General features: G+C 46.5%; 2 protein-coding genes across 2 annotated transcripts; one reads left to right on the top strand and one right to left on the bottom strand.

Annotated features, from left to right (window-relative positions):
• Window positions 1-545: 545 nt before the first annotated feature.
• Window positions 546-6,602, top strand: FICD (FIC domain protein adenylyltransferase). Its single transcript, XM_063172901.1, has 4 exons — window positions 546-587; window positions 1,202-1,531; window positions 2,783-3,230; window positions 4,631-6,602. The coding sequence occupies exons 2-4, from the start codon at window positions 1,252-1,254 to the stop codon at window positions 5,241-5,243; spliced, it is 1,341 nt and encodes a 446-aa protein (XP_063028971.1). The 5' UTR covers window positions 546-587; window positions 1,202-1,251; the 3' UTR covers window positions 5,244-6,602.
• Window positions 6,603-7,075: 473 nt separating this feature from the next.
• SART3 (spliceosome associated factor 3, U4/U6 recycling protein) lies at window positions 7,076-21,910 on the bottom strand. The gene is made up of 19 exons (XM_063172900.1): window positions 21,727-21,910; window positions 21,129-21,255; window positions 20,386-20,490; window positions 19,260-19,444; window positions 18,102-18,207; window positions 17,268-17,392; window positions 16,692-16,847; window positions 15,795-15,933; window positions 15,344-15,451; window positions 14,893-14,970; window positions 14,619-14,677; window positions 14,069-14,178; window positions 13,745-13,857; window positions 13,158-13,234; window positions 12,611-12,776; window positions 11,070-11,512; window positions 10,258-10,410; window positions 9,003-9,187; window positions 7,076-8,160 (listed from the first exon to the last, which is right to left on the bottom strand). The coding sequence occupies exons 1-19, from the start codon at window positions 21,892-21,894 to the stop codon at window positions 7,980-7,982; spliced, it is 2,784 nt and encodes a 927-aa protein (XP_063028970.1). The 5' UTR covers window positions 21,895-21,910; the 3' UTR covers window positions 7,076-7,979.
• Window positions 21,911-22,247: the final 337 nt, after the last annotated feature.

Below are 22,247 nucleotides of genomic sequence, written 5' to 3'. Positions count from 1 at the left end.
TAATAATGCTTTAATAGATTATATAATATTTATACATTTTAAAATATTGTATTGTATTAATTTTCTTCCACTCTCTCCCCATTCCTGGCCTCCAGGTATGGAACAGCTGCTGCTCAAGGCCAAAAATAAAAAGCGAAATATGCAGAAGGGCCACGGAGAGGCGACGGGAACTCTGTATCAACAGAACGAGGTGATTTTCCATGGAAATGGTCAGAAATTGAAGGCAATGGAATTTAACCCTTTGTGAGCCCCGCCGCGCTCCCATCGCCTAGCAACAGCACGCCATGCCCTTATATGGCAACCGTGCCCGCCCACTCCCCGTCCTTCCTTTTCATTGGCTGTGTGCGGTGTGATTGACGCGCATGCTCACCAATCCCCACCCTCCACGAGCCTCTCCCGCGCCCGGGGCGCGGCGCTACCCGGAAGCCGGTGCAGGAAGCGGAGGGGAGGAGCGCGAGAGACGCGTCCGCTGCTGCAGCCAATGGGAGAGGAGCTTGGGGGCGGATTAGCCAATGGCAGCCCGTGGGGGCGGGGCCGGGGGCGGGGCTGCGGGAGCCGGCAGCGGGCGGCTCCGGGAGGCGGCAAAGGTGAGGGGGGACCGGGGGGACACCGGGCAGGGGCCGGGACAGCACCGGAGGGTCTTGGGCTGAGGGGATCGGGGGAAAGCCTGGGGTGCACCGGGCAGAGAGGAGCCGTGGTGCTGGGGGGGATTCCGGCCTGTTCGGGCTCGAGGAAGGAGCGGTGGCTGCGGGAGAAGCGGAGCATGGGGAGGGATTGCAGGGACCCTTGGCATGGCGGGGGGCGCAAGCCTGGAGGAGGGTGGGGAAGGGACGGGGAGCTCCGTGATGCCCACGGAACCGGCTGGCAGAGCCCCGTGCCCACGCTGCTCCCGGGCATCCATGGGAGCGCATGCGAGAGCGGATCCCATATGGGGCTGGGGGTGGCAGGGACAGCTGTGACAAACCCCGAGCGCATCACCCACAACCCGAGCACACCACTCCGACCCACAGCACATCACCCACAGCACATCATCCAGACCCAAACCACATCACCCAGAGCACATCACCCCGAGCACATCACCCACACCCAGAGAACACCACCCAGACCCACAGCACGTCACCCCGAGCACGTCACCACACCCACATCACCCAGACCCACTCTTACCCCACACAGAGCTCTGGCTAAATCTGTGCATTCCCAGGTGGGAGCAGCGACAGGGGAGATGCCCCAGGTGCCGGTGCTGGACTCAGGATGAGCCTCGTGGCGATGGCGACCGACCCCGAGCTGCAGTGGGTGTCCCTGTGGCTCCGTGTGCGCTGGGCGGCCGTGCTGGTGCTGCTGCTGAGCTCCCTGGTGATGCTGCTGCTGCCGCTGGACAACCAGTGCCAGGCTGTGCTCAAGGGCCTGTCCCTGCTGAGGAACAGGCTGGGCTCCTCCTCGGGGATCAGCAGGATCATGGGACAGAGCACCGAGCTGAGCGTCACCTCCCGCGGGCTGGAGCTGCTGGTGCTGAAGGGAAAAGCATCCCCAGGTGAGAGGTGCTGGGTGGGCATGGATGAGCTCCTCAGGAGCTGCTGGAGAGGGTCCAGCAGAGGGCACAGAGGTGATTTGGGGTCTGGAGCATCTTTGTGATGAGGGGAGACTGCAGGGCCTGGTCAGTCTGGAGGAGGGAATCTCAGCAATCCATACAAACATCTCCAGAGGATGGTGCCCGGCTCTGTTCAGTGGTGACAAAGAGCACTAAATTAAAACCCAAGTTCCACCTCAACATGAGGAGCAGCCTCTTTCCATGAGGGACAGCTGCCCGTGGAGTGGTGGAATGTCCCTCCATGGAGACATTCCAAACCCACCTGGACACCTTCCTGCTCCAGGTGACCCTGCCTTGGAGTGATTTCCAGAGGGCCCTTCCAGCCCTGACACCAACCCAGAGATCTTCACCCCCTTCCTGACTGTGTCCTGTACCCCTGATGGCAGTGACACTGTACCCTGATGGTAACAAACTGTAATTAACTGCAATTAACACTGGCTGTAAATGCCCCCGAGGTCAGGCAGGCCCTCATCAGCTCCTTGACTGCATTCCAGGGCCCTGTGCTGGCATTGCTCCGTCTACTCCAGAGTTTTTCCTGGTGTTTTCAGTACTAGCAACTTCTGTGGAGGTAACTGGAACACAGAGAGGTGGTTTAATGCACAGAAATCTGGGCTCCACAGCATTAATCCCAAAATCCTGGCACAGAACAGCCTTTCAGGCAATGTCAGGCTGTAGCCATGGCCAGTATCAGCCAGGACATTCATTTGGAAAACACTTAAAGGAATTATTCCGATTCCAGCACTGTATCTGTGTTTGCATTAAAGCTCTTACTGCTGGGAAAACGTTGGATAGTTGAGTGGAAAAACAGAAGTGCTGTTGGCAGCCAAGATAATCATGTTAACATGATAATTTCACCTAAAAGAATGCCAAGAAAACGCTGTTAAAACAGTTTCCTCCCACATGAAGCAGTTTGGTGGCCACCTGTGGCCACCTTGAGCCTGCTGCCCACAGGTCCTGCCCTCCCCACACTTGCTGCCAGGAATGGCTCTGCTGCCTCACATTCAGCCTGGAAACGTGGCATAAACCTCTGGAACACAAATTCTGTTCCAGTTCTTGTTCAGTTTTTATATCAGTGAACATTCACAGAACATCCTGAGTGGGAAGGGAGGGACAAGGATGGTGGAATCCAGATTTCCTGAGGTTTCCAGTAAAACTCACGGCCCTTTATCTGTTATTGTTACCATTTCATTCCAGAGGTGAAGCTGGAAGCCAGAGCAGCTCTGAATCAAGCCCTGGAGATGAAGCGCCAAGGGAAGCGGGAGAAGGCTCACAAACTCTTCCTGTACGCCCTCAAAATGGACCCAGACTACGTGGATGCCCTCAACGAGTTTGGGATCTTTTCAGAGGAGGACAAGGACATCCTGCAGGCTGACTACCTGTACTCCAAAGCTCTGACCATCTCCCCCCACAACGAGAAGGCTCTGAGCAACCGCGGCCGGACGCTGCCCTTGGTGGAGGAGATCGACCAGAGGTATTTCAGCATCATCGACAGCAAGGTCAAGAAGGTGATGGCCATTCCCAAGGGGAATTCTGCCCTGCGCAGGGTGATGGAGGAATCCTACTACCACCACATCTACCACACGGTGGCCATCGAGGGGAACACGCTGACGCTGTCCGAGATCCGGCACATCATCGAGACCAGGTACGTGGGGGGGGTTTGCAGGGGTCCCAGGATGAGGGAAGAGATGAGAACCTCGACTCCATGTTTCAGAAGGCTGATTTGTTATTTTGTGATATGTATTATATTAAAAGAAAATGATGTATTTAAACTATACGAAAAGAATAGAAGAAAGGATTTCATCAGAAGGCTAGCAAGGAATAGAAAGGAAAATGGAATGATGATAAAATCTTGTGACTGACCAGAGAGTCCGAGACAGCCAGACTGTGATTGGCCATTAATTAGAAACAACCACAGGAGACCAATCAAAGATGCACCTGTTGCATCCCACAGCAACAGATAATTGTTGTTTATGTTTCATTTCTGAGGCCTCTTGAAGCCATGATATTTTCTGAAAATTCCCTTTGTCAGGATTTTTCTCCTGAGAAGCCTCAGAGGAAAAGAAAATAATTATCTGCTGCTGTGGAATGCATCAGGTGCATCTGTGACTGGTCTCATGTGGTTGTTTCTAATTAATGGCCAGTCACAGTCTGGCTGTCTCAGACTCTCTGAGAGTCACGAGCTTTTATTATCATTCCTTTTCTTTGCTAGCCTTCTGATGAAATCCTTTCTTCTATTCTTTTAGTATAGTTTTAATACTATATATATTTTATATATATATACATAATAAAAGAAATAATAATATATGAAAATATAATTAATATAACATAATATAAAATAATATAAATATGAAATATATATTTAGATAATGCAATAAATATAATATTATGCAATATTCTATTTAATATAGTATAATATTAGTATTATAAGTATGATATATTTACATATAATTATATAATGTATATAAAAATATATTATAATTATTTTATTACAATATATATTTATATTATATAATCTATATAATATATAATATATTATATAATGGTATTATATAATTTATAGAATTATATAATAATTCTATGGAATTATATAATAATTAATTTCTAGAATTATATATAAAGATATAAAATAATATAAATAATTAAATAGTTAATGTAATGATATATGATAAATATAATATAATAAATATACTATAATAAATATACTATAATAAATATACTATAATAAATATACTATAATAAATATACTATAATAAATATACTATAATAAATATACTATAATAAATATACTATAATAAATATACTATAATATACTATAATATACTATAATATACTATAATATACTATAATAATGTAAACAATAAAAGAAATAATATCATCTATAATGATAATAAAATAATAAATCAGCCTTCTGAAAGCTGGAGTCAAGATTCTCATCTCTTCCCGTGTTGGGGCTGCTTGCAAATGCCCACATCCTCTCAGCTTCTCAGGACAAAAAAAAAATCTTTACAAAAGTGTTTTTCACGGAACCCATGTGTGCCACAGGTACGCCGTTCCCGGGAAGAGCCTGGCGGAGCAGAACGAGGTGCTGGGCATGCACGCCGCCCTCAAGTTCGTCAACACCACGCTGGTGTCGCGCATCGGCTCCGTCACCAGCCGGGACATCCTGGACATCCACCGGCGCGTGCTGGGCTACGCCGACCCCGTGGAGGCCGGGCGCTTCCGCGCCACGCAGGTCTTCGTGGGCCACCACATCCCGCCGCACCCGCAGGACGTGGAGAAGCAGATGGAGGAGTTCGTGCAGTGGATGAACTCGGAGGACGCCAGCAGCCTGCACCCCGTGGAGTTCGCGGCGCTGGCGCACTACAAGCTGGTTTACATCCACCCCTTCGTGGACGGCAACGGCCGCACGTCGCGGCTGCTGATGAACCTGATCCTGATGCAGGCGGGGTACCCGCCCATCACCATCCGCAAGGAGCAGCGGGCCGAGTATTACCACGTGCTGGAGGTGGCCAACGAGGGCGACGTGCGCCCCTTCATCCGCTTCATCGCCAAGTGCGCCGAGACCACGCTGGACATGCTGCTCATCGCCACCACCGAGTACTCCGTGGGCCTGCCCGAGGCTGGCTCCAAACAAACCATCCCCGTCAAGACTTGAGGGTTTGGGGCAAGTCCAACAGAACTCCAAGTTGTTCCTGCTGGGAAATGACTGGATGGGAGGTGGCACTTGAGTGTTTTATTTAAATTTGATTAAATTAATATAATTTATTTATATACGTGATGCCAAACGGAGCTGGGGGATGGTGGCTGTGCACTGGAAGGAGGTGGGGAGAGATGTCAGAGGGCTCAAAGAGAGGAACTGAAATTGAATTTCTCCTTAGAAATAAGCTTTGAGAAGCTGCTTCCATCACAACCCTTTACCCAGGCAGTGAGCTCTACTGTCTGACCTCAGCAAAGCCTAAACTGAGTTGGTTCTGTGTGGCCTCTTCCCTGTAGCTCCAAAACACATCCCTAAAGGAACAGCACTCTCCCAGCTGTGTGCCCCAGACACTTTGGTGTCAGTCACACAAGTACTGAGCAGGAAGGAGGCTGAACTCCAGCCCAAAGGCATCTCTCCCCTCTCCCAGTTCTGTTTCTGTGGCACTTTGCATGTTTACTTTCAGCTGCCTTTCCTGGGGTGAGTTTTGTAAAAGTGGGAAGTGTTTGGTGCAGGTGACAGGAGTGGAACAAGAGGAGGAAAGCTCTGACTTACTTGAGGGAGGACTCAGAAAATCTCAGCCAAGAGGAGCCCTGGGAAAGCACAACTGTCCTTAGACATTTCAGTGGAGGGGTTGGAAGGAGCTTGTCTGCAGAACTGTGGGCAGAAAAGGTCATCAGGCAGAGCCAGGAGACACCAGTTGTGCCAATTTGGGAAGAATGTGTACAGGAAGTTTGCCAAAAACTTCCATTTCTTTAGTCTAGGTAAGGGAACTTCCACAATTAATCACTGGTCACGTCATTACTCTGCTAAATGTGTCAAGAATCACTCGAGGCCTCTGTGTGCTGCAGGGGCAGTGCAGTGCCTGGAGCTGCTGAGCAGTTCAAAGAATCCCCTTTTCCTTGGTTTTTAAGGTACAAGTACCCACAGATCTCCCTACCCCAAACCTGCCAGGTCTGTAACAGCATCATTGACCCCACCGACTCCAAGCTCACAAAACTTCCATTTAAAATCCCAGTTTAGAGCATTTAACCCCTTGACAAAAGCTGCCAGGTTGTCCTAGGCTTAGTTTTCTTCCCTTTTAACTCTCTCTTACCTGACAGGCAGCTTAGGACATGTTTTAGAGGAGCAGAAACCAGGATGAGACTCTGTGAGCACTGCTGCCAGGGAAAGCAGACAATACAGGAGGAAAGGTGTCCTGTCTTTACAAAGCATGTTATTTTTGTAGTGCAACCTGAGTATAAATAATGCACTTTAGAGCTCTGTGGGGGGAAAAAATGTTATTTTAGTAACAGATTAATAAACTATTTTAATATGAAAGCCTTGGTTTGGAAGAGGCTGCTGTCAGAGCACACTTGGCTGCAGTGAACTAAGTGGTTGTGGAGGAGGAGAAGCCATGGGAGGGATCCTGGTTCCCTCAGCCATGTGACAACATGAGAGGAGTCATCATTTCAAAGTAAAGCCAAGTGAAATCAGCACAGAAAATAGTGTTTATTTGCAGCAGTGTGGTCCAAGTGAACTCAGCACTGGGGTCCCCCCTCACATCCACCCCTCTGGGGCGTGACTTCCAGGGTATTTGACAAGCAGGGATGTTTCTAGCCAAAGTCACACCACTGTTGGAAAGTCTGAGGTGATGACTGAAGTGATTTCAGGATATTCAGAGCAGATGGGACGAGCTGCTTCAAGGCCTGAGGGACACTGAGCACACCTGAGAGGTGAGGTACATCACTATCACCCAACTGCCAGAGGAGAAGTGCAGTTCCAACACCCACATTTAAACAAAAGCAACAGTATTTATAGAAAACCTTTGAGAACTTGAGTTTAATAAACCGAGAAACGTCAGCTTGCACTTCACAGTTGTACAAAACCATACAGAAACCACCTGCAAAAAGACATGAGCTAGCTAGATAAAACAACCAAAAAAAAAAAAAAACAACCAAAAAACCTGGTCCTCAGCAACAGCACGTCCAGCTTCATGGGAAACAGAAATTACCACCTAAGGATCAGCTCCTGACACTTAAAAAGAATCATCTCTATGTCCTTTACAAATACACCATATAAAAAACAGGGCAACTGGAACAGAACAGGAACTGGATACATATATATGTATATCTGTGTATCTACATATACACACATATGTATAGAAACTCTCCCAATACTAAAAGAGGCCATTGTGGTGAAGTTGGAGCATCTGCTGTTGGATTCTGCATGGAAGGAGACGACAGTCCCTGCGTGCGTGGGTTTGGGTGAAGAATGGGGCTGTTGGCAGAGAGAATGTCTGCAATCCCAATCTGAGCTGACCAGTGGAGCTTGCTGAGGTCCTCCCATGGCATCTCATTCGTTAATGAAAGAGAAAATTGTTGGAAAGTACTCCAAGAAACTCCATGTGGCATCCGAGCTGTGCAGGAAACATTTCCCCCCTCGTTACCCTCAATATGAGGGATCACATTAACGCCATTTCAACAGAACAAAAGTGTAACTCTTTGCTCTTAGAGGAAAAAAAACAAAACAACAAAAAAACCAAAAACCACCACCTGGATTTGTGCCATCCTCCACTGATCCCGAGGAATGCAGCAGTCCAGTATTTACACGGGATTTTGGGATGGGCATTCTCTCCTTGCAAAGCTTAAGGACACAACATGGCTTCCAGAAAGGCATTTCACATTGGACCAGACCCGCTGAGTGCACACTCCTCGCTCACTTCTTCAGAAGCATCTTGGCAAAATCAGCATTGGACATCTTTTTAGGCTCTGCAGGGGGCTCAGAGGACGCTGCTGGTGAGTTCTGGACCATCCCATTCTCAGCCTTGGCCACGGGGTTGCTCTGACGCTGCAGCGCCCGTGGCATCATGGAGAGCTGTGTCCTGCCCTTCCCTCGCCTGGAAGGGAAAAAATTCCCATTAAAAACACTCTTTTAGCTTGGGGGAACAACAAGGACTTGTTTGCTATGAGGAATGCACATTTCAATGTCACTCCTGTCATTTGTTTCAGGGATAAAGCTTTCCATGGGTGTCTTCGAAGCATCCCTGAGTTCTGGCAGACAACAACTGCCCCACAGTCCCCAGGGCTGAAGCTCTGTTTATCCACAGGGGCTCATCCCATACTAAAAGGAACACTAAAAGATGAAGAAGCAGCTTTAATGTTCACTGGGAACAATGGCTGCTTCTCCAGAGGGAGAGGTTATCAGGGATCAGTGCCAAGAACAGATCCAAGGGGATGGCCAGTGCCTCATCCTCCTGTTGCTACAGAGCTGTTTCTGTGGGTAAAGAGGAAAAATCTTTCCCTCATCAATCCAACAACCCGTTTTTTATGGTGCAGTACCTTTTAAACGTTCTTTCAGATTCACAGAGTCCTACACTGATGTGGGCTTGAAGAAGCTTTGAAGACCACCCAGTCCTACCCTTGCCATGGACAGGAACACCTTCCACTATCCAAACTGCTCCAGTCCAATCCAACCCAGCCTTGGACACTTCCAGGGATCCAGGGGCAGCCACAGCTTCTCTGGGCAACCTATGCCAGGATCTCCCTCACCCTCACAGGGATTCCCTCTCAATATCTCACCTAACCCTGCCCTCTTGCAGGAACCCCTTCTCCCTTGCCCACACAAAAAATCCCTCTCCTTTTTCTAAACCATCGTATTCCAGCTGAGATTCCTCAACTTCAGCACATAAAGAAACACAGCATTTCCTTTCCTTTTCCAGCATTTCCCTCCCTCACTCACGCTCCATAGATCTGCCGTGGTAGTGCCAGGGAGGCCTTGCTGGGGTCGGGCCGTTCCGGAAGCTTCCGCAGAGGGGGGTTGCTGATCATCACCTTGATGACGTGGTCCTTCACTGTCAGCCCATCCATCTTGAGCACAGCCTGAGAGGCCTGGGCTTCATTCTCGTATTCCACATAAGCCAGGCCCTAAATTAAGAAGATGAAAAACCTACATGAGGTTTTAGTTCTTCTGTAACAGCTGATGGGGAATTTGTAAATGAGGGAAACTCAACATGGCTCACTCCAATCATCACTCTCCTTACAACCTGTGTTTCTGGTCTCTCACTCCTGATGCCCTCATGTATAGACAAAGTATTAAAAAAGCAAAGAACCACTCTAAAAATGCTATTAAATAAATATAATGAAGTACCATGGCAGGCTCACACAGAGAAGGGCATCACCTCTCCCTGCTGTTACTCTTTTAAATGACATTCAAAGCCTTAAGCTGCACTTTTTGGATTATCCAGTTTCACAGGAGAGGCTTCAGGTTTTACATAACTTTCCCAAGATACATTCATTTGTGGTTTACACACAATCCCTGCTCAAACTAAGCTCAGAATAAGAGTTGGGGTTCCCAAGAGCACTCATTACAAGGTGTGCACACAACAGGCAAGGAAATTGAGGGCAAGAAAATTCAATTTAAATCCATGAACACCATTCCCAGGATGTCCCTGTGGACAGGACCCACCACAGAGACACAGCCCAGGTGTCAGGTAGAATTTTGGCAGAGCAGCAGTTGGTTCAGAATCCCTTATTTAACAAGGAGTCATTTATTCAGGGATGGAAATAATGAGCCTTGTCAGAGAGGGGGATCATTTCTCACTGGCAAATCCCTTCCTGCAGCAGATGTTAGGAACAAAAGCCTCAGGAAAATGAAGAAAGGAGGATGGGAATTGGTTGCACCAGGTAAAGCCCATTTAGCCAGTTATTTAAAAACTAATCTTTTACTGAGTTGCCTGTTTTTACAGTACTGAAAGTGCTCTAAACAATTCCCCCTCCATCCCATTTTTCTCAGGCAATTTAAGAAGTATTTTGGAAAAATTCCTTTTGGTTTTCTGCACAAAGGCACACTGGGCTGTATAAATCCAAGCTCTTCCACAAGTATTAATACAACACCACACTGGCAACTTAACAAACCCAAATTTTGTCTCCAGACTCCATGACAAGCTTCTTTTTGAAGGACTCCTTAAATCCAGGAGTGTGTTAAGGATGCCTACCTTGGGTTTGCCAGCTCTGTTGGTGACCAGTCGAATGTCCTTCACATTCCCATGGGCTTTACACACCTCCTCCAGCTCCTCCTTAGTGCAGGAAAATGGCAAACCAGATATAAAGAGTTTATGTTTCTCCAGGGTAGTGCTGTACCTGAACACCTGGAGGAACAAAATGGATGTCGGTTCAAAAACCAGCCAGAAATTCCAAGGATTTCAATTCCACACCCCAAAAGTAGTTCCTGTTTTTGGGATCCAAAACTGCCTCAAAGCAGCAGCAAAGTGGTGTTTTGGAAGATATTTGTATATAAACACCAAGGACTTGCAACTAAATGCTACTAAACCCTTTCCCAATGAGGAAAGACACTGAGATCACAGAATATCATGAGCTGGAAGGGATCCAGAAGGATCAGAGCCCAATTCCTATAATAATGTATTTATAATATTGCCTTCTTACTCAGCTATCACTATGGGAACATTGAATTTTTCTGTGCACGAACTCCAGAATGCAGAAATCTCCTGATTACACAACTGAGTTCTGGTACAGAACATCCCCAGCCAGGGGATTGGGTAACAAATGCTGACCAAGAAAGCTCTTCAGAGGTTGAACCTGGGTAGGTCCCACCACGAAACTGCTCACATCAGCACATTTCTGCAAATCTTGAGTAAATTATGTCAATCCAGGTGTCTGGCAGAGTAACAAGATGCAGAAAGTCCCCAAAAAAGAGTTTAAAGTACAACATTAATTGATTTGACGCAACGGATTCCACCAACTCCCTTCCCCACACCCACCGTCCAACAGGAACCACCAAAACTTTTACCTTAAAGTCAGGATTCTTGTTCTTGTCAACACAAGGGGACACAAACATGGGCCTGCCCTCCACGGCCGTGCGGTCCAAGCCCAGGGCCTGCCGAGCCGCCTCCTCCTCCCTGAACTGCACGTAGCAGTAGCCCCGGAAGGTGCCCTTGTTGTTGAACACTGCTCGGACCTCCACGACCTCCCCACAGCTCCCAAAGAGCTCCCTCAGCTTGGCTTCGGGCTCTGCCATGGTGTAGGAGAGGTTGCTGACAAACACAGTGACTTTGTCCTTGCTGCTGTCGTGGAGCACTTTGGGGACGTCCTTGCGGCTGGTGGACGCCTTTTCCTTCGGGGCTGCGGGGCCATCAGGCTTCTCACTCCTCCCAAAGAGCCCAGTGTCCACTTCCATGTCCTCTTCAGGGAGCACTCCATCACCCTCTGCCCTGTGCCTCTTGCTGGGCAGCTCTGATTGATGGAATTGTTAGAAAATCCTTTGTGAGAAAATCCCAAGACCATAACCAACAACCCCCCAGCTACCCCAAGCCTCAGGATAAGGATTCACCACCAACAACACTGAATAAACAAACACTACCAACATCCCCCTAAATAAACCATAACAAGCACCAAAGACACAAAAGAAACCCCCAACCACACCCTGCAACAGCCACTACAACCAACCCTAACACCCCATAATAAGGAGATGGGTTAGACACAACTGCCAAACCCCCCAAAGCAAAGCACAACCCTAAAAATAAAACAAATCCTATCATAAATTCCTACTTGGCCTCTCTCTTCAGGAGATATATGACCTGAAAAACCATTTTTACAAAATTTAACTACAGGAACACCTCACTCTATCCTCCTTTCCCCCCACTCCCCCATTTCCTTCCCCGCTGAAACTCCTCTGCCCTCCATTCCCACTGTGGAGCTTGGAAATGGCACATGGAAGCAAAAATACAATGACACGTCTTAAAAGACACCACAAAAAAAAAAAAACTATCTCAGGTTTTAAAGAACAAATAACAACAGATTATTTCACCAAGACATGCTTTAGATGAAAGCAACTGGAATATTTGTTCCTTTTTTCAGCCAGTCATAACTGACAGTCGCTGATTCATGTTCTTTTCTTTGTCTAATGGTGCTTTATTTAAAAAAAAAAAAAAAAAAAAAAAAAGAAATCTAAAAGCTCACAAAAATCCCAGGGGAAACAACCTATTAAAGTGTTCTGTTCCCACCTCCAAGAAGCTGCTACAATTCTGAATAACCCAATTTAGACACATGGCTCAGTATCATAGGATGAGTCAGAAAAAATTACTTTAAAGGAAAATTAAGGAAGAAAAAACCAAAAATCACAATATCCAAAATAAGAAACCCCAAGAAAATTCTGGAAGTTCTATAAACCTGTTTTTCTCTTGGTATAAAACCATTTAGCCTTGTTTGCATTTCACTCCCACACTGAACACTTCCCAGGAGAAAGCAGCCCTGGAAAGACACCAGTGCTGGCAATTCCTCAGCTCCCTCTACCACAAAAGCCCTGAAGTTTCAATTTAATTTAATTTTTACCTTCTTCTTGTCCCCATTCACCCTCGTCATCCTCGTCTGCTTTGCGCTTGTCCCCAGCTCTGGTTTTTTTGGCTTTTTTGGAAGCTTTCTTCTCTGCCCTTGCTTGCTTTCTCTGCTCATCTCTCTCCTCCTCCTGCTTTGCCAGAGCAGCTTCTTTCTCAGCAGCCTAAAACACAGAAGATTTATTTCTTTTTTTCTCCCACTGGCTGCAGATTGCAGAGCATTTTCCAGAGCACCGAGCCCAGAGGGTTGTCTCCTAAGCCCAGCACTACCAGGGACATCATTTAAATCTCATCCCAATTCTTTGCTCTCACAGCTTTCCTGCAGGGCACATCACTCTTGTGGCCAGCCAAGAGGCAAAAGGACAAAGATAAAAAGCAGCAAGAGGTTGCTAATCATAGTTTTAAAGTAAAAATCAATAGTTCTAGGGCTTGAAGGCATGTCAGGTTTATCTGGGGGGAAGCCACATTAAAAATGTGACATTCAGAGTAGCATGGATTTAATTTAGGGGTATAAAATGCTTTGGTAGCTCACAGAAAGTTCTGACCTTTGCTCTTTGTTCATTCACTCGAGCCAATCTGTTCTCAGTTTTCTGAACAGCTGCATCCCAGTCTTCCAGTGTTCCTAAAGGATAAAATTAAAATAAATTTTAAAAAGCCTTTTATTTAGCTTCCTCATAATTAAAAGATACAATTCTGGAAAAATAAGAGTCACTGAGTTCATGGCACTTGCTGTTCATATTTAACATTCCACATGAAAATTCTAATTATAACAACTAGCCTACAAGGTAAAAAAAAAAAAAAAAAAAAAAAAAAAAAAAAAAAAAAAAAAAAAAAAAAAAAACCAAGAGCCAAGCAGAGCAGAAACCTCTCATTAATAATGCAAGACTCCAAAAAGGCATGGAAAAATCCAGTGATTTCAGAAAAGCAAGGAAGAAAAGAGCTGTCTGTGGATTTGACAGCAGTGAAAAGTGAGACTTCAGCAGAGCACAAAACACGGGATCAAAAGCCTGTGTGCCACCTCTGCCTAACCAGGCTAAGAGATGCAGTAATTAATTACCTTCTGCCAGTCACTGAGTTACCTTCTGTTAATTAATTACCCCCTGCCTGTCACACCCTGGCAGTGCCCAGGTACCTTCTATCCTCTCCAGGGTGAGCAGCACCTCGCAGACGTGCTCGGGGTAGTCACTGGTGCACTGCACTGCCCTGTGCAGAGCCTTCCTGCAGTGCTGGGTGTCCCCATGGGCCCTGCAGGAGGGGACACACACTGAGGGGACAAACCACACACAATTCCAGCCATGCAAACATTGCCCCTCCTTCCCCAGCTGCTGGGACACTCCTGGGAGCCACAGCAGAGCTGCCTCAAGAAGCTCAAAGGTGTTTTGTAAACACAAACAAAACACATTTATTCTAAACTGTTTTCTCCCACAGATGAGAAAGCTAAAAACTGAATTCTTACCTTTCCAGGTTGTAATATTCCAGCCACATGTTGGCATATTTGGCATTTCCTTTAGTCATGATGTTGTCCCAGAGCTCCCTGGCTTTCTGCATGTTGTTACACAAGCGGGCCTGCAAGGGAGCACCCAAAATATCCTTCAGGATTATTTGTTCAACATCATGAATTTCAAACCAAAAACACCCCACAGATGCTGCAGACAGATCCAGCAAGACACATCTGAGCCTTACAGGGGTCAAAATAAACACCTGACACAATCCTACTACTGAATAATCCTTCTCTGCCCACCTCTCCCATAATCTTGGTTCTGGCTCCCACATCCATTTGATTTTGGTCATTATAAAATAAACTACAGAGCTGTTTCTGAATTTCTTCCTTTTGTTTTTGATTAATGTACCTAATAATTCCCCAGACTAAGAACTTGGTTTGCGTTTAGGAAGAGGGGAAATGGATTGGGAAAGGAATGAATTCCATGGTTGGAATGTTATAACATTTTATTTTAAATGCATTTATCAGGTTCAGCAATTTTAAATACAGCAGAGAGAAACATCACCTCAACTCTTGCCCAGTTCTGCATGATGGTGCAGGATGGATCTCCACTTTCACTGAACCCTAAGAAGAAACACAAGATCTGTTTGTTGCACTTGGCTCTCACAAATAAAAGTGTTTATTAAACAGGTCCTACAAGGAGATGAAATCTTTATCTGCAGCCTTCTGAAATGTGCAAGATACTTGAACAAGACAACAAGACAAATATTGTGTGGAGAACTGGTCTCAAAAAATGATTTTGAAGAGGAGAAAACACTACTTGAGATGATTTCACTTACTTTCTTCTACTTCTTGTTTCAAGTACTCCACAGCTCGTGCAAACGCAGAGCGCAGCTCCTCCAGCTCCTTACTGGAGTCTGCAGGGAAAAAAAAGAAAGAACAGCCTTAAAATAATAATTTAATTTTTATTTCCCAATAAAACCATCTCCTTAATACCCACAATTAATTTATTAGGTAGCAAAGGGAGATTAAATTTATTATTTCTCGTTGTTATTATTGCTTAAATTTATGATTTTATAATGAGTAAAACTCACTACATGAATAATGTTTAAAATTATCAGAAATATAAGGCAGGGCATTTTTGCAATAGCAAACCAACCAAATTCCTATTTTTTACAGACATTAATTTCTGTGAAAAATGAAAATGCTGTTAATTTTCTTTAAAAAAGTAACATTCAAGAAGTACAAAGAAACTAGTATAGATATTTATTTTGTATTTATCATACAGACCTTGTGTAAAATCCACTCTTCTCCTCAGGTAATCCAGGTAGGCCTGCCAGATCTCTACATAATCTGTTGCTTGAATAAAACCTGCATTCAGAGCTTTTTCAAACATTTCTGAAAGAAAAATGGGGAAAAAACAGTTACTTCCATATACTGTCAAAATTAGCAAGCTGCAGTGATAGCACAAAGCAATACTACACAAACACCACTGGTTTCTAGGAAGACAGGAAAAGAAGTCCTACACAATAAATTGGTTTAGGAAGTGAATTTAAAGGCAGCTGAATTAAGGAATGTTCATTCCAAGCTGTTCATTGCTTGCTCGGGGTGAAGCTGCTCAACCAAATTTGCCCTTGCAGGACCTGCAGGCAGAGAACAGATCCTGCAAATCCCATTTTTGTTCCAGCCTGTTTGGGGGCAGAGAGCAGCTCTGAACTGCAACTGCTGGTTCTTTCCTCACCAGAAATGATGCTGTGCTCAACCCTGTGCCTCTCCATGGCCAGCAGGTACCGAATCCACAGCCCAACAGTCCAGGGGCAGTTCCTGACAGCGCGGTCGTGAGCGGATAAAACCAATTCCTTCACCTTCAGCTGCCTGTCCTGAAAGGATCACACAGGAAAAGTGAAGTTCCTGTCAGCCACAGAGACCACCTGAGACAAAAAGAGCCAACACCTAAAACCCAGCATTTTCATTTTGTGTTTAAAAAGCTCAGATGGGTATTTTAAATTCTGTATTCCTAAAAACGCCTTCATGAGGAAGAATATGCTCAGGAAGGAACTACCAGGCCACTGAGGTGTTTTCTGCCAAAGAAATAAATGTAATAAAGGCACTGAGTGAATTCCCAACTGTTCCTAGAATGTCAAGGATAGAAAGAAGAAGCACACCCAGCCTATTTGTGCAGGTGTTGTTCCACCTGCAACCTGCTGTGTCCAGCTGGGAAGAGAAAGAGATGATGGAAAAACTGAGCCTGGATAAGCTCCTGCAGGGAGTCAGCCCTGATCCCTTAATCCAGCCACCTTCTGTCCTGCCTCTGGAGCTCAAAGTGCACTAACAAACCCCCCTGGAAACAGGGGCTGAACATCTGGGTTTGCTTCAGTGCCCACATCCTGTTATTCTGCAGAGAAAACACAGCTAGAGCAGAGAAAAGTGAGAAATGCTCACAAGAGGAATAAACACACCCCTAAAAACAGGAGGAAACCAAAGGTGAGGTGAAAATCTGTTTTCTGGAAGATTTACAGATTAAAGGACAGGACTGAAGTAGAACTTAGTGGCTGTTTATCAGGAACTGAGATTAAAAATAAACAAAAGTAAAGACAGGAAAACAAATCTGCAAACATTCCTGGGTTTATTTCCTTACCAAATACTGGTTGTAGCGTGCCCAGAGGTCTGGGACAAGGCAGTTCTCAGCCAAAGCTCTCTCATAGATCAACTGAATCCGAGCTGGGTCACCTGCTTTCATTTCAAAATCAATGTAAGCTTGGTATTCTGCCAGCTTTGGGGTTTCAGCACCCAGCTGGAAAACAACCAGGGAGACACAACATCAAACTCTTCAGCAAAGCAAGACTCCAACAGTTCAGCTGTTCCTCAGAGCAGCTCCTGTGCAAGATTTCACACAAGAGATTTGTCTCTGTATCAGCAGCTGTTGATTTTCAGACATCTCTGAGTGAGCCTGAAATCACTCAGATCCTGGGTTTATTCCCCTTAACCCAAAAACACACCCAGAGTCCTCATGTGCACCTCAGGGTGGTGTGGCACACTCAATGCACCCCATAATTTCCAGTATTCCCAATATATAATTGTCAGTATTCCCATTGCTAACAAAGTCCCTCAGTTGGGGACTAGAAAAATACTAAATCTTGAAAAAAAAAAAAAATAAAATCCCCCAAAGTAATTCCCTCTTAGTCTGGAAGGAAGGTGTAAGTGCCAGCATTACCAGTGCCTCCTCGTAGGGTTTACACTTCTCCAGCTGCTGCAGAGCTTTTTTGTAGTTCTTTACTGTTGTTTCTGGAATGGGCTCTTCTGACCACTCCTCATATTCAGCATATGAAGCCTCCATGTCTATTAAAACATGAAATCTCATCAATAATGCACTTATGAAACTATAAATTCAGATTTCAACCTATATTAGGTTCTAAGACAAATTCCTATTTTATTTATATGATATTTATAATTTATTTGGAACAAATAGTTAAACTTTTATTTTCTTTTGGTCTTGCTGCCACACTGCTGCATTCTTAAAGGATTCAGACATTTCATCTCATACAGTGTCCTATAACAAACTCAAGGCAAGTTGTATTAAAGCTGCTTAATTGGAATTAGAAAACCAAAGTGGCAAAATTTTCCCCAAGGCATCAGAAAAAAGAGAACCCAAATTCTTTCTAGATGGAAATGAAGTCAAAAGAACTGTGCTTAAATTTTTTCCATGAGCAAGACAAGGGACTTGAGGAGTTTAAAGCAGGAACTAGAGAAGGCAGAATTCCAACAATCCAGCTGCCAGATACTTCCTACCAAGGGTTTTATGCAGCAATCACAGCTGAACTCCTCATTTTTAAGTCACATTTTGTGCTCCTTGCTTGCACTTTGAGGATGTTCAAATTCCCAACCTGGCGAGCCAAGTTCCAACAACTCAGAACGTTTTTGACCCGGAGGGATCTCTGCCTCTTCCAAGGGAGCACAAGACCTCCAGCTGCACTTGGTGAGGCTGTGCCAGGAGAATCCTGATGCCTGGAGCACCCCCAGGCCCCTGTCCCAGCAGTGCAGCCCTTACCCAGCAGAGGGATCCCCAGCTGGCGCCGGAAGAGCGTGTGGATCTTCTCGAGCTGGCTGCACAGCACCTGCTGCTGCTCCGGGGATGGAATGCTGCCAGGAGCTGGCTGCAAGCAAAAAAAAACCCAGGGAAATTCAATCCATCCTCCATCCTCCAGCCCCAGCTGATGGACACGAGAGGGAATTGTTTATGAGCTGAGGGAACTGAGATCCAAGTGAATATGTGATACCTGAAGGGCACACAGGGCCAAGCTGCATCTCAGTCATTGTCAGGAAAGCTAAAACTTGGGAATTGCTGCCTTTGGAAGGTGGATGAATGGGAAAAGCATTCCTGACTGAAAGCTGACACAAACACAGGGAAATGATCACCTGAGAACAAGGAAGCAGCAGGTGACTGTGCCATTTCACAACCCCATCATGCTGCCAAAGAGGGTTTCAGTAAATCCCTAGGGAGTGGGGAGAGGATCTAAAACTTCCAGCATTAATTGTGCTTGGGAATGAAAGACCATCCTCCTGTTACTCCTTTGTTAGGAATGAAAGAACAGCCTCCTGTTACTGACCTTTTAAAACCAAATAGTTCCCACTGCTACCATGAGCAGGGACATCTTTCAACTTCCATCTCTTATATAGCAAATTATCAAAAATAAGGAAATATTCCCATTCTGGCCATCTTGGAAAAGTGACTTTTGCAGATACCAAACTGTACCTTCCAGGGATAAAATACCCTCATCCAAAAGTTTGTGGATAAAATACCCTCATCCAAAAGCCTGTGGATAAAATACCCTCATCCATAAATTGTGGAATAATGAGTAAGTTAAAAGCTGAACAGTCTAGGAATTTAAACTTGGTTGACTCTGTGCAGAAACAGCCACAGAACATTATTTAATAATGGAACATTTCAATTTAAAGCTGGTTTTGGCACCTCAGTCAGCAGCACAGCCAAACTTTGCTCCTGGATTCGAGATGATTTAAAAACACAGAAACACAAATCCTTCACTTTATCAGCCAAATCCACAGAATGGTTTTCCTGGAGCACAGGGCTGATTTTTACAGCTGGGAAGAAACAACTGGGACACGACAGAGAGGAGACAGCTCCAGGTGACTCCAGGAGCTGCACCACAGCTTTTTTTGGGGTGGGAGCAAAGGGGAAGGGGCTCACCTGTGCTGTTTCCAGGATGGCATTCTCAAACTCCCTGTAGGCTTCCCACAGGGCCGTGCCCTTGGTGACGTGCAGCCCCACGGCCGTCAGGGCCCGCTCGAAGATGGACCGGACCCTCTCGATGCCTCCCTCCTGCCCAATGCCCCCTATGGAATACTGGGCATATTCCAGCCAAATTTCAGGACCTAAACAAGGTGAGGAGAAGCAGGTGATTTGATTTTTTTTTTTCAAAAATAATAACGAGGAAACGCAGCTCTGCTTCCCCAAATGCCTCATGTGCTGCATATAAAGAGAAAAACACGTAGCGATGTTTTATTGATCCTAAAAAGTTAAAATATTTGGGAATTGTGTTTATGCTGTTGGTTCAGCAGCAGCAGCCCCAGTTTCCTTCTGAGTGGTGCCACTCCTGTGGTTTTGCTGACAGGGACTGGCCCTGGCTGTCACCTCTGCCACACAAACCACACCAAGATGCCTGAACAGCAAATTCCCATTTCCTGAGCTGGGACCACAGAGCTGTCACACTCTGGAATAATTCAGATTAAAGCAGCTCCTCCTCCTCCTCTTTCCAAACTCCTGATCAGCATCTCCTGAAGCAGCTGAAGGGGAGGTGGGAGAACAGCACTGGCTGCCTGGCACCATTCCCACCAACACCAAATTCCATTCAGGGACCCCCAGGGTGGGACTGCCCTGGATTCCAGAGGTGCCTCCAAACCCCAAATACAATCCAGCAGATCCAGAGGATAATTCCTCACTTCTTCACCTCCATTCCTTCTTCCTGAGGGATCACCAACACCAGGTACTGTCACTGATGTGACATTCTGCACACAGCTTTTGAGGGGGATTTACCTCCATATTCCCTCCACTTCCTCAGGCTTTGCTTTTCCAGCTCTTTACCCCAATCCCCAAAGAACTCAGGGATTTGTCCCCAAAATTTTAAGCTACACCTGCAGCAGCTCCCGAGGAATAGAGAAACCAGACACCACATCCTTCCCTTGCATCACTTCACATTCCAATTTCAGAAATTAATTTGAAATTTTGCCCCAACTTCTTCACTACAAACAGAAGCAAGAGAGCTCCCTACAAAGCCAAATCTGGCCCCGTTTTAGAGCATTTTTGGGTGACTTACAGATGTAATCTTTGACAGCTCTTTCAAACAGCTCATAAACCTTCTCTCTCTCAGAGATCTCTGAGGCCATTTTTATCTCATCCTTCAACCAGTCCAGCCAGATTTCTGGAAGGAAAACATTTAGAACATATCATTAATATTCAGAAATAATAACCTATGTCCACTTGGTGAGTTTTTAACAACAGAGTTAAAGGAGGGAGAGCAAGGCAAAGAGATGAATTTTAACCTCCACAAATTCTAATTAATTTCAAATAAAAGTTGGGCAGAGACCTTCTACATTGGTGCTAAAGGGAGAAGTTCCAACTAAAGGGAGAAGTTGGAGTTTCTCAGGACTTTGAAAATCATCCCATTCCACCTCCTGCCATGGGCAGGGACACCTTCCACTCTCCCAGGCTGCTCCAAGCCCTGTCCAGCCTGGCCTTGGACAGTTCCAGGGATCCAGGGGCAGCCACAGCTTCTCTGAGCACTCTGTGCCATCCCTTTCCAAGAATAAAATCCCACAGCCGCTGCAATATTTCCATCACCTCCGAGTTATGAGCAAAAAGAGAAATCCCCACTTCAAGTCCCCACAATTTCCACCAAGAGGCAATTTTCTTTGCTGTCCGCCTATGAAATTTTTAGCAGGACTTTGCTGAGCTCTGGATCACATTCCCTGACTGAGGGTGCTGAAAATTGGCCTAAATATTTTATTTCACTGCTGAAATAAAATCCTGCACCTGTGGAGAGCAGAGGAGGTTCCGTACCTTCAGTGAGGGGGAAGAGCTCGCTCATCTTCTGCCGAGCTCTGCGGAGCTTCACCAGCTCTCCCTCCTGCCGGAGCAGCTTGATCAGATCCAAGTGACAGTTGTAATCAAAAGCATTGATGGAGAGCTTAAAACAAATAAAAATAAATCCATTTTAGAAGTCGTGTTGAGTGAGGTCAGAAAACAAATCACACAATTCTCGTGGTGTGATCACAGAGGCAGACAACGCAGAGTTTTCTCAGATTTAATAAAATCCCTGACACAGCCCCAGCCGCTCCCTCGGTCCCACCATAGAATTATGCTTAAGTTTTTTTAAAGGCAATAAAAACCCGCGGGCAGCCGGCTCAGATTTCTCAATGAACACCAACTGCTTACGGGGACTTCCCTCCTTCCAAAACAATCCCAAGCCGGTCAATTTCCATCTCAGACACCAAACATTCACGGCATAAAATGAATGAACATCCTGAGTTTGAGGAAACTCACAAGGAGCAGGGAAATTCACACCCTGACAGGGAAATTCACACCCTGCCAGTGCCAGCACCGAACCGCCGGGGCAGACACGGATTATCCCCGTTCCCGCCACACCCGCCGGGCCCACCTGCTCCTCCAGCCGCTGGATCTCGGCCTCGTTCTCCTTCTCCTCATCCTCGCCGTCCCCAGACGAGTCTGAATCGCCCTCATCGTCCGAGTCGCCGCCCGACTCGGGGTCTCCCTCTGGCAGCCGCTTCTCCTCCTCGGCCGCCGCCTCAGCTCCCGCCGCCGCCATCTTATGCAGCTCCGCTCGCCGCCCGCCGCGCTCCGCCGGCCGCCGCGGCTGCCCCCGCGCCGCCTGTCCCGCTGCTCCGCCCCACTGCCGGCCGAACCGCGCGGGAAGAACCGGGATCTTCAGCCCGCCCCGCCCCACGATCGCCCGCGAACCGGGGCCGCGCTGCGCCGAGTGCGGCCGCGGCGCGACCCTTTGTCTGCCGGTCCGTGGCGCAGGCAGCGCAGCGGGCACCCCGCTGTGTGGCCATCAGGGGGCCTCCGAGAGGGTCCGTGGCGTGCGCGGCGCCGTTCGCCCGCCATGTTGAGTGTGGCGCCGCGTGCCGCACGCGCGCCGTCTGTCGCGATAGAAACCCT

The sequence above is a fragment of the Melospiza melodia genome, chromosome 20 (genome assembly GCF_035770615.1).
Source record: "Melospiza melodia melodia isolate bMelMel2 chromosome 20, bMelMel2.pri, whole genome shotgun sequence".
NCBI lineage: Eukaryota > Metazoa > Chordata > Aves > Passeriformes > Passerellidae > Melospiza > Melospiza melodia.
This window is presented reverse-complemented; position numbering and strand designations above follow the sequence as displayed.